Below are 11,930 nucleotides of genomic sequence, written 5' to 3'. Positions count from 1 at the left end.
TTTTTTTTTTTTTTTTTTTTTTTGGTACCAGGGATCAAACTCGGGCCCTTGCGCTTGCGAGGCTGGCGGTGGAATCACCGAGCCAAATTCCCAGCCCTCTTCTGCCTTTTTGGTTATCTAATCAATAGGATTTTATAGTTGCAAAGAACTTTAGAGAGCAGAGAGAGAAAAATGATATCTCATAGGTGGGGGAATCTGTCCTGGGTCCAGGTGGTAGAGCAGGTGAGAGGTCTGGTAAGCTTAGCGATGCGTTGCGAAAGGCTTGACTACGGAGACTGTTTGGATCTGAGGGCGACAGGGCTGGGGATTCAGCTCAGTGGTGCTGCCGCCTGCCTCACAAGCACAAGGTTCCAAGTTCGATCCCTGGTAAAATAAAACTTAAAAAAATAAAACATATCTGAGCATGACAGTAAATGACTGTGGAAAGACCCGAGAGAGCCCAAGGTAGTTCTGGCTTTGATCTACCCCAGTCCATCTCTCCACACTCGAGACGATGCTGCAGTCACCTGGCTGCAGGGTCTTTCACACAGCTGCCGAGAAGAGCTTGTGCTCCCTAGTACTTGTATTTTATACTCCCCGTTTTTTCAGGGGGCCAGTTCACCAGTTTTGAGGCATTTCTCACACCCAATTTGCTTAGCTCACCAGGCTGTAAAGATCATCTCTGTGCCACCTCAGATATAGATACCACACAGACATACACACACACACACACACACACACACACACACACACACCCCAGTGAGCAGAGGCAGCGGAGATGGAGGCAGTGGCCTCTTCTCTGCACAGGGTTCTTGCCTGCACCTGAAACCTCTGATTTCCCTTTGGGAGGAACACACAGAATTATTCTACATTCTAACAAAGGAAAACTTAAGGAAGCATAAACCAAGCACCTTCTAAAGTCGGGCTGCCATTCTTAGAGGCTGTGTGTTTCATATTTGTCGGCTTTTTAAGAGGAACGTTTGAACTCCATGGTTCCTCGGGAGCACTGCCTTGCCAGCCTCTGCCCATCTCTGCCAACCACTAGAGCCATCTGCTGCCTCCTAGTCTAAGAGACCGCATTTGCTCTGCCATTTTCTTCCCCTGGAGGAAACTTAAGTGTCTACCACCTCTCCCCGCCCTGCTTCCTGAATCTTGCAGAAATCTTCAAAAAATATTACTGTGCTTGAAGATGCTCATGAATTTCTGATACCTTATTCCTCCTCCTTTCCTTATCTTGCTTACTTTTCTGGCATAAATTTGTTGAAAGCTGCCTACCAAAATGTCTGGCAGTACCAAAGACTTTTGTGTCTCTTTGAATATTTGAAAGTACTGTGTATGGGCTGATCATGAAAGTGTTAATGTGCTTATTTTTAAAATCGGAATAGGAGGAGGTAAAAGCCTACACAGCAGTCCCTGCAGTGGAAGCTGATACCTTGGGCCGCGGGTGGTGTGGTGGATACTCTGCAGCCTTCTTCCCAGCTGTGTGATAGAGCCCTTCCCCTGAGAGGGCACAGTCGGGCAAACCTTCGTATGTCCTGTGTCCTGCACATGGCTTGCACGGGTATATAGAAGGGCATTCCTCACACCCAAAAACAATGTAGTTGACTATCACTCACGAACTTGCCCTATTCTGCTCTCACCCCTGCAGATCTTCACTCTGCTTTTCATTTTGTCCACATGTGACATTTCAGAGGCTGCCCCATCTTTGGTTTGAAACTTCTCTTGGTATTCCTACAAGAGACATTTCTAAGAAGGGATTTCTTCAACTTGCCTCCCCCCAAAGTAGTGACCACTTAAATGTTTGGATGCCATGACCTTGTTCACTGTCCCTGGTCCAGCTCTTGTCCATAATGTAATCGAGGCCCTGGTGGCTGGTGTCATGGGCGATGCTTTTGACGTTGCTCTTTCTGTCAGCTTTGAGATAGCATCGCCCCAGAGCGAGCGCCAGCACTAATCTTCTGTTCTAAAGTCTGCCGTCTTATGGTTTCCAGAGGACTTGCATCGTTGGTTTCACAGGAAGAAACCTTCCTTCAAAGAGGCAGGCGGGGCCCCTGAGCTCGTGGAAGGTGGCTCCGAAGAGCACCTGCCCCTGAGCCAGTTCACCACGGTGGATCGCGAAGCCATCTGGGCCGAAGTGGAGAAGGAACCGGAGAAGTGCCTGCCCTGCAGAGAGCTGAGTGAGGAGGACCTGTCCTCCTCCGTGGGCCTCCCAGATGGCGGCTCGGTCCCCAGCGCCCTGGACAGCAGTGAGCACACTGAGTCTGCAGACACGAGCCCCGGCCACACGGACAGCGAGAACACGTCCAGCTTCTCCTCCCCGTCCCACAACCCGCAGGGGCTGAGCCTGGAGGACAGCTGCTGCGTGCCCATCCCTGTGGGGGGCAGGGTGCACCCCAGGCGTTCGGCCTTGCTGGCCGCCTTCCAGCCCGAAAGCTTCAGGTCTGGGGCCGGACTGAGCCTGGTGCGTGCGGACTCGGACAAGACGCAGGCTTCAGAGTCGTTGTCCAGTGATGAGGAGGCGGACTTGGAGCTCCAGGCCCTGAGCACATCACGGCTGCTGAAGCAGCAGAAGGAAAGGCAGGAGACGCTGGAGGCCTTGTTTAAGCACATCCTGCTCTACCTGCAGCCCTACGACGCCCGCCGCGTGCTCTACGCCTTCTCCGTGCTGGAGACCGTGCTCAAGACCAACGCCAAGGAGTTCATCGAGGCCGTGTCCAGGACCAGCATGGACACCAGCTCCACCGCACACCTCAACCTCATCTCCAACCTCCTCACACGCCACCAGGAGGCCCTGGTCGGCCAGAGTTTCTACGGGAAGCTGCAGACCCAGGCGCCCAGCGTGTGCCCCCACTCGCTGCTCATCGAGCTCCTCACCTACCTCTGCCTGAGCTTCCTGCGCTCTTACTACCCCTGCTACCTGAAGGTCTCCCACCGCGACATCCTGGGCAACCGCGACGTGCAGGTCAAGAGCGTGGAGGTCCTGATCCGCATCGTGACGCAGCTGGTGTCAGTGGCCAAGTCCTCGGAGGGGAGGAACATGGAGTTCATCCGCAGCCTGCTGCAGAGGTGCAAGGTCCAGGAGTTCGTGCTGCTGTCACTGTCGGCATCCATGTACACAAGCCAGAAGCGCTATGGCCTGGCCACCGGCCACCAGGGCCGGGCCCCCGCGGAAGATAGCCTCTTCGAGGAGAGCCTCATCAACCTGGGCCAGGGCCAGATCTGGAGCGAGCACCCCCTGCAGATCGAACTGCTCAAGCTCCTGCAGGCTCTCATCGTCCTGGAGCACCGCCTGGGCCAGGGCCAAGAGGAGGCCGAGACTCAGCCGGCTCTGTGCCGGGAGTGGCAGAAGGCGCTGAACTTCCAGCAGGCCATCGGCGCCATGCAGTATGTGCAGCCTCACCCCCTCACCTCCCAGGGTCTGCTGGTCTTGGCAGTAGTGCGGGGCCTGCAGCCTGCCTATGGCTATGGCATGCACCCCGCCTGGGTGAGCCTGGTCACGCAGTCCCTGCCGTACTTCGGGAAGTCCCTGGGCTGGACGGTGACACCCTTCGTCGTCCAGATTTGCAAAAACCTGGATGAGCTGGTCAAGCTGAATGAAAGTGAGTCTGTGAAGCTCTCCGTCAGGTAGGTTGAACTCTGGGAGGCACCTTTTTTTTTATTGAGACAGTCTCACTATATAGTCTGGGCTGGCCTTGAATTTACTATACAGCCCAGGCAAGCCTCAAATGGGCAGTGACCCTCCTGCCTCAGCCTCTTGAGTTCTGCTATTATAGGCATGCATCACCACACCAGGCTTTTTTAAAGCATCTTCGTGTTTTAATGACAGTTTTGAAATGAATGGCCATCTTGCTATAGTTGCCAGTTGGAGGATAATTCAACCCAATCAGAAGCCTGACTGGTGTTATAAAGAGGCGTAGGAAGCTGGGCATGGTGGCGCACACCTGTAATCCCAGCACTGGAGAGGCTGAGGCAGGAGGATCGCTGTGAGTTCAAGACCAGCCTGGGCTACATAGTGAGATCCAGGTCAGTCTCAACTACATAGTAAGACCCTGTCCCAAAAAAACAAAAAATAAATAAATGAATGAATAAATAAATAAATAAGAGGGGTAGGAAAAGAATAAAGGGTAAGACTTTTTTTTTTTTTTTATTATTGTACCAGAGATTGAACTCAGGACCTTGTGCTTGCGAGGCAGGCACAGCACCACTGAGCTAAATCCCCGGCAAGGATAAGATCTTTAATTTCACACAGCTACCCAAGCTAGCTCAGTGTTGCTGAACAAGTCAGTTACTCTGATTTTTTGTGAAACAGAAATGGAAAACATTAATTACCCTCACAGAAACTGTACCATCTTAAACTATCTTTCCAAAGTGACAAGGAGCTGGGGATTTGGCTCAGTGGTTCTGCCGCCTGTCTTGCAACAAGGGCCCAAATTTGATCCCCTGTACCCAAAAAAAACAAAATCAAAACGAAGCAACTATGAATGTTGATTGTATGTCCCTGGGTTTTTGGAGACAGAGTCTCACTATGTAGTCCAGCTGGCTTTGAACTCATGATCCTCTGAGGCCTCAGCCTCCCGAGTACTGGAGTTACAGTTGCGCCACTAACTGGCTCCAGATACCTGTCATTCTTATGATGATGTTTTATTGAAACCCTGTGCAGTTAACATGGTGACATCTCTGGCATCTGTGTTTATAATCCTTAAAAATTCTCAAAACCAGTTTCTCATTTCTTCACCAAAGCACAACCTCCAAGAAGGAAAACATTTCTCCGGATTATCCACTTACTCTTTTGGAAGGTCTAACAACTATTAGTCATTTTTGTCTTTTGGAACAACCAAACCAAAACAAAAAGGTATGTTTTTTTCCTGTTGAGTTTGAGACAGTTTCTGTTTGCTGTTTGGTGTTTGTGGGCTATGATTGTTTTAGGTAAGTGATGCAGATACACATGCAAACATATGCAAGTGAAGACAGTGCGTGCACAGATGTGTTTAGGTGGTGCAGGTGTGTCTGCAGAAGTGTGTGCATGGATTATGCAGATGTGTCTGCGCTAAAATGTATTCAGATGTATGTGTGAGTGATGCACTTGTGATTTTGACCTCCCCGGGTTGTTCCCAGGGCTGGGCTCCTTGCCCCTTTGCCTGTTGTCCCATCAGTAACCATGTGAGATAAAATGGAAAGCTGCCTGTTTGACTTTCGACTTAATATTCATCTTTTACATAACGTAATTTTTACTTGCTGTCAAGGTGTTTGTGAAATCTGAGTTGGAAGACACAGTAGCTCTTAGTTGTCCTACCCTGTCCATGATCAAATCTCAGGACATTATCTAAAGCTTCGGCTGAATGACCGCAGAGTTTGTAATTGGTAGTGTGGAGCCCTGGGCCCTGGTGGCTCTTCCTAGGAAAGCCTCAGGTTGCTGTGCATAGGGAAGCCTGTTGCTGCCAGGCCACCACACATGTGACTTGCCGGCCCTGACAACAGCAGCCCCCCAGATGCCCTCAGCGCCACTGCCCCTGTGGAAGGAGACGGTCACCAAGGCCACAAGCTCACTCATCCATGTTAACTCTTAGACCGCGGCGGTGAGCGACCCCACCAGCCTGCGCAATGCCAGGAATGCCATTTTGGAAGAGCTGCCACGCATCGTTAACACCATGGCCCTTCTCTGGAACATGCTGAGAAAGGAGGAGACGCAGAAGAGGCCCACGGACCTCCTGGGGGCCAACAAAGGGTCCTCTTCTGTCTACTTTAAGACCACCAAGGTGAGAGGGGCCTTGCTCAGGTTCATCATGTGCTTTGTCTTCTGTTGTCCCCCCAAAATAAATATGGATGTTGCACAAATAGATAAATGTGTCCCATGAGCTAGGTATAGTGGCACGTGCCTATAATTCCTGCACATGGGAGGCTGAGACAGGAGGATCACTGAAAGAGTAAGGCTCACCTGAGCTATGTAGTGGGACCCTACTGAAAGAACAACGACAAAGCCAGGCGTGGTGGCGCACACCTGTAATCCCAGTACTCAGGAGGCTGAGGCAGGAGGATCGCTGTGAGTTTGAGATCAGCCTGGGCTACATAGTGAGTTCCGGGTCAGTCTCAACTGCATAGTGAGACCCTGTCTCAAAACACCAAAAATAAAATAAAATAAAACAACAACAACAAAAAGTCTTTTAATTGTTTAGATAATACAATTAGTTAAATAGTGCTTATTTCCAGAAGTTGAAAATCAGCTCTTGTTTATTTTCTTTCAAATTTATATCTTTATTACCCGTGCTTGCAGTACACAATGATCACCTTCATTATGGGGAGTAAGTCCGTGTTCATAACTCATCTTTGTTCGTTTTACACCTCCTTCCCTTCACATGCAAATCCGCTCTCATGCTCAACAGCCTGATGAGCCCGGCTGCGGGACTTCCAGGACTTCCGGGTGAAGGAGCGTGGCCTCACTGCCTGGCTCCTTGCCCCACCAGGAGCCCCCACTGTCCCCACGAAGCTGTGTGTTGCTCCTTCCAGACCCTGCCTGGGCGAGGGCTGTGCTCATTCTCAAGAGCACACCTGGCAGGCACAGGCTTTGGTTCCGTCTCCAGCACCACTAAGTGCCGGAAATAAGATTGTGCTCTGTCCACGCACTGGGGGAGGCATTTACTGTCACCCGAGCTGTCCCAGTCAGCTGCACGGGCCAGGTCCCTGTCACACAGCTGGGCCCTCTCTTCCGGGCTCCACCCAGCCATGATGGTGTGGGACCCTGACAAGCAGCACTTACCGTCGGTGGTGGCTAAATATCTGATACGTGCAAGCCTCGACTTTACTCTTCAACACCTTTTTTTTCTATTTTCTAGACCATAAGACAAAAAATTCTAGATTTCTTGAACCCCCTGACAGCCCATCTTGGAGTTCAGCTGACAGCTGCAGTTGCAGTGGTGTGGAGCAGAAAGAGAGCCCCGCGCCACAGTAAGACAAAGGTAAAGCCACAGGGGAGGGGTGAATGCAGACTGATGAGGGCAGACCCAAAGCTCACATCGCGTCCCCCTTTAAATGCATGTGCAGACACAGCTGCAAAGGCTGTGGTCCCTTGCTGGACCTCCCTCTGCTCCTGACCACATTGTGCAGAGCTCTGCTGGCTCACACCGCACCCCCGTATGATGCAAGGCCAGCTGGCCTAGACCTGATTTGCCTGGTCTTCCTCCCGTCCTTGTGATTTCGGTCTCATTTCTGTGCCTGCTCCCTCCAAGTTAAGGGACGCTTTCTCAGTGTGGACAGCAGTGTCGCTGCCGACACCCACCATGCCCTACCTCCTGGCTCACATCCTGAGTGTGTGCGGTGATACATGCTGCACCCACATCCTGCCCACCCCCGGGGTCTTCATCTAGTACATGGGAAATGTTTGTCTAAAGGATCAAAGCCGGGGCCGGGGATTTAGCTCAGTGGTTCCGCCGCCTGCCTCGCAAGGGCAAGGTCCTGAGTTTGATCCCTGGTACCAAAAAGTAAATAAAGGATCGAAGCAGATTCATTTCTCCAGGGACCGCCTGTATAATCCTTTTGCGTGTTGTTTTCTTTTTCTTTTCTCCCTGTAAGCTTTCAGAGGTGCTTTCTCCCTTGCAGATCATCCCACTGGCGAGCACGACCCAGCTCACCCTTGTCGACTTGGTCTGCGCACTCAGCACCCTGCAGACCGACACGGTGCTGCACCTGGTGAAGGAGGTGGTGAAGAGGCCGCTGCAGATCAGAGGGGATGAGGTGAGGCCGGGAGTCCTGGCAGCTGCCCCCAGGGCCTGCAACGTAGGGGGGACTTCCAAATGCCACCACCTATAGATTGTGCTCAGGGGGGAAGCAGGTGGAAACCGATGTAGGAAATGGAACTGTCATTGCTTTGGGGAGACTCACACCCTGAGACCAGGCTCTCCGTCTGTAGAGCCCTGCTGCAGTGCACCCTGCCTGGAGCTCCAGTTCAGAACAGAGACTAGAGGACATGTCACCCCCTCGAGGAATTTACAGTCTAAAAGGTGTCAAAGATAAATCAGGGCAAAACACTGAGAAGTGCTTACAATAGCGGATGGGTGGGGTAACTGTCACGCTGCCTCGGGTGGGGGGGCTCACTTCCAGTTTGTGTGATTAAAGGGAGAAGGAAAGGGTTCTTTCTGAGGTGACCTTGACCTCAGGGGCAGGTGCATGCTTGTGGGGCTGGGCTCTCGGCTGGGTTGCAGCCCTGTGCTGTTGGGAGGCGGCAAGAGGAGGGATCCTCTGGGCTAGAAGCTGTAGTTTCTGGTTAAGGCCAGGTCAGGAAGCCTCAGAGGAGCCGGGCTAGAGTGTGGCAAAGGCCAGTTAAAGTTTCTGAATGTCCCTTCAAGAAAGAAGAGGTTTTACCTAGCTACAGTGAAACTGGCTATGATTGAGCTATAGTCATTCTGCCCAGTTCCTGCACAGTGGGCCAGGAGGTCCCTGGAGTATCAAGACCTCATTTAGTCCCTCGTGGTCTACACATCCGTAATCCTAGCTACTCAGGAGGCTGAGGCAGGAGGATCAAGACCAGCCCAGGAAGTTTAATGAGACCCAACTGCAGTGCTACAGCAGTCACCTAGCATGTGGTAGGCCTTGGGTTTAATCCTCAGTGCTGCTACAGCATAAAAAAAGACCTCTTTCAGTTATATGGAGTAGATTTGGGACAGAACAGGCTGTGTGGCTCAATTCTGTCTTCAGAGGCTTTTGTTTTTAAGCAGAGCAGACCTTTGTCATTGAAAGTGTAGAAGGTGTTTAGCTCTTCCTTGATAAACTTGATAGAAAGAAGATTTATTTCAATCTTTTTTTGGTACCGGGGATTGATCTCGGGACCCTGTACTTGCAAGGCAGGTGGCAGAACCACTGAGCTAAATCCCTGGCCCAGGATTTATTTCAGTCTTAAATGAATTTTACTACTTACTCTAGATACCTCCTCATATAATTGCCTTAAAATAATTTTCAACTTTGAAATAAATGCCTTCTATGGAATAATTCAGAAGTGTACTTAGGCAGTTAGTGGAATGGATCGTGGTTATGAGAAATACATGTCTTGTCATTCAAACGACAGTGGTCGATAGTCACAGCCGTCAGTAGCATTCACAGGTGCCAGAAGGTACAAATAGCCCGAGCACACACTGCACTCAGCAGATCTGAGGTGAGACACACACTCCTGCCTGGCTGCAGGGGAGGAACCTGGAGAAAATTTTGCCGAGTGACAGTCCATCCTAGACCCGGGAGATTCTCCTGCTTGGAGGTCCCTGGAGCAGTCGAGTCAGCGGGACAGAAGTGGAGCGGGGAAGGCCAGTGGCTGGGGCAGGAGTCAGGGCTTGCTGAATGCAGAGTTTGAAGATGAGAAAGTCCTGGAGAGGGATGGCAGTACTGGGTACCCCGCAGGTGAGCTTAATCCTGTGGGGCTTACAGATGGTGCCGTGCTAAGTGTTATGTTGTATATATGTTGCCACGGTAAAAATATTTTGTATTTGCCGGGCATGGTGGCACATGCCTGTAATCCCAGCACTCAGGAGGCTGAGGCAGGAGGATTGCTGTGAGTTCGAGACCAGCCTGGGCTACATAGTGAGTTCCAGGTCAGTCTCAACTACACAATGAGACCCTGTCTCAAAAAACAAACCAAAAAAAATTTCTGTATTATAAGAAATGAATGTATGTTGGCTACTGGAGGTGTAGCACTGGGCTTGGTGAGCAAAAGCTGAACTCTTTGGGATCAGAAATTTCTTTCCACCATTTTTTTAACCTCAGTGGGAAAACTGACCACTGAATATGAAGGCCTCGGCAGGGGGTGGTGGTGTTGGGGCAGAGTCCTGCTGTGTAGCCTAAAGTGCCCTTGAACTCACTATGTAGCACAGGTGGGCTTTGAACTCAAGGCCATCCTCCTTCCGCAGCTTTCTGAATATTAGGATTATAGGTGTGCACCACCACACCCAGCTATGTGGTTGGGTTTTTTTGTTTGTTTGTTTTTGTTTTTGTTTTGCATTACTAGAGATTGAATCCAGGGCCTCATACCTACTAGGCAGCACTGTACCCCTGAGCCACATGCCCAGCCCTTTTAACACTTTCCACAGATGTGCTCAGGGAGCACAGCCACCTGCGCGATGTCTGGTCCTGTTTTTGCTTCCTTCTGAGGGGTCTCTTGCACGCGGCACAGGGCAGCCCCCTCAGGTTCCCGGGCCCGAGGGCCTGGCCTGGGTGAGTTTAGCCAACCCCTTCGCTCAGGTTCCCTGGTCCCCGGCTTCACACCGATGGAAGATCAGCTGTGTGCATTGGGAAGTGGGTCACTTACTCTAGGGTGGACAGTAGATGGGAACTGAGGAGGCACTGCCCTGAAGTTGACACTGCGCATGCAGATTGTGGGAGTGGGGTACACACGCAGAGACGCAGACGACTGGTGCAGCCCCTCTCGAGCTCTGCCCCAGGCGTTCTGAGGTTGCATGGTCACCCCGCTGCCATTCACTCTTAGACACACTTGGAGAAGCAGCTCAGCCGGGAAGGGGCACAGGCATCCTTGGTGCTGTGTGTTTAGGATTCTGAGCGAGTCCCAGGGCCCCAGATGACCCTCCTTACACAGGGGCCGCTCTGTGCGACTTTCCCAGGGGCACAGACGACCCTTCAGAGTTTGCTTCCTTCATACTGCCTGAAAGTCTGCAGCTTCCTGCTTTGTCTAGGCCAATAAAGGAACTAGATCTGTCTGGTGACTGATTTGTGGTGGTTCCAATAATGAAACTTCTGTCTGTGGTTAGTTCAGTTCATTGGCTCACTTTCTGCAAGTAGCTTTTTCTATGCAGAGAGGGGGAACCTCTAATTTGGAACAGCTTCTAGACACTTAGGATTTTAGAGACATTATCTGGGCTGGATTGAGGAACTAGGATTTCTCCTTGTCTCCTGTCTGTCAGTTATCACAGGCATTTATTTACCCCCAGCTCTGTTTGGGGAGGCTCACTTATAAATTCTGTCTGAGTCCTGGGGGAAACACAGGACAGAGATGACCAGAGTGGGAAAACACCATGGCATTCGGCCCCCAGGGGACCAGCATCTGAGACCTCAGGGGATACTGGTTTTGCTGTCCACCGGAGCTGCTGTCCCGTGTGGTGTCTTTGAAAATTCTTTGGCTAACGTCTTGGATTAGAATACAGAGCGTTTCATTTTGTATTTGAATTCTTTGATAGCCAAATAGGTACCGACCTGAAGTCATGGGCACTGCTTTCCTTTTCAGAAGTCACCTCTCGTGGATATCCCTGTGTTGCAGTTTTGCTACGCTTTTCTGCAAAGGTAATGCGGCCCTCAGAGCCATCTCCGAGTTGCGCGCAGTGACCGTGAATAGTAGCAGGAGAGCCTTGGTCAAGGGCGCCTCTCAGGTGTCTTCATTTCCTCCTGGTGCACAGGAATGGCTGGAGTGTCTTTACTTCTTCTCCCAGATTGGACCTGACATGTTAAAATCTGCACTATATGTTGAAGACTTAATTTCATCAAAGCTTTATGTGAGACCTATCAAACTTTAAAAGATTCAGACTTGTGTTAAACTGATCTAAAAAAAAAAAAAAAAAAAAAAAAAAAAAAAAAAAAAAAAAAACCCACAAGTAGAATGTGTTAAAGCCTTCTGAGAAAATTGGGAAATGATTCTGTGGTGTTGACAGTGTTGCTGATGGTTTGTGCAGGACACGTTGCTCAGCAGAGGTGCCTGAGCTCAGTCTGTGGGAGGAGGGAGGAGGACTCCCCACCCAAGAGGCCCCCAATCTGGGCTCCAGAGCTCTCACCAGGAACATCACAAGCTCGTCTCCCAAAGCCCTCCACTAGGCGAGGCCCTCCCAGAGCAGTGAACAGGGAAGAGGGCACAGATGTATTCTCAAGGCAATGTCAGGTGCCTTACATGGCCACCAGGAATTGGCCAGTAAGTGACCCTGACAACCACTGGAGGCTCCGTGGTTTACACAGTGACCACGGGGATTCCC

The 11,930-nt window shown here is 50.9% G+C and overlaps 1 protein-coding gene across 4 annotated transcripts in view; it reads left to right on the top strand.

Moving 5' to 3' along the window:
- Dop1b (DOP1 leucine zipper like protein B) overlaps positions 1-11,930 on the top strand; it is a 98,780-nt gene that overhangs the window by 65,374 nt on the left and 21,476 nt on the right. For all 4 annotated transcript variants that reach the window (XM_033755970.1, XM_033755969.1, XM_010636582.3 and 1 more), the window contains 6 exons: positions 1,971-3,603; positions 4,720-4,831; positions 5,547-5,735; positions 6,810-6,932; positions 7,573-7,707; positions 11,195-11,250. In XM_033755970.1, the coding sequence (XP_033611861.1) occupies positions 1,971-3,603; positions 4,720-4,831; positions 5,547-5,735; positions 6,810-6,932; positions 7,573-7,707; positions 11,195-11,250 (2,248 nt within the window). The remainder of the gene's footprint in view (positions 1-1,970; positions 3,604-4,719; positions 4,832-5,546; positions 5,736-6,809; positions 6,933-7,572; positions 7,708-11,194; positions 11,251-11,930) is intronic.

This window comes from Fukomys damarensis, unplaced genomic scaffold (genome assembly GCF_012274545.1).
Source record: "Fukomys damarensis isolate Sample0158 unplaced genomic scaffold, DMR_v1.0_HiC HiC_scaffold_24, whole genome shotgun sequence".
In the NCBI taxonomy this organism is placed as follows: Eukaryota; Metazoa; Chordata; class Mammalia; order Rodentia; family Bathyergidae; genus Fukomys; species Fukomys damarensis.
Note: the sequence above shows the minus strand (reverse complement) of the source record. Positions and strands in the feature narration are given on the sequence as shown.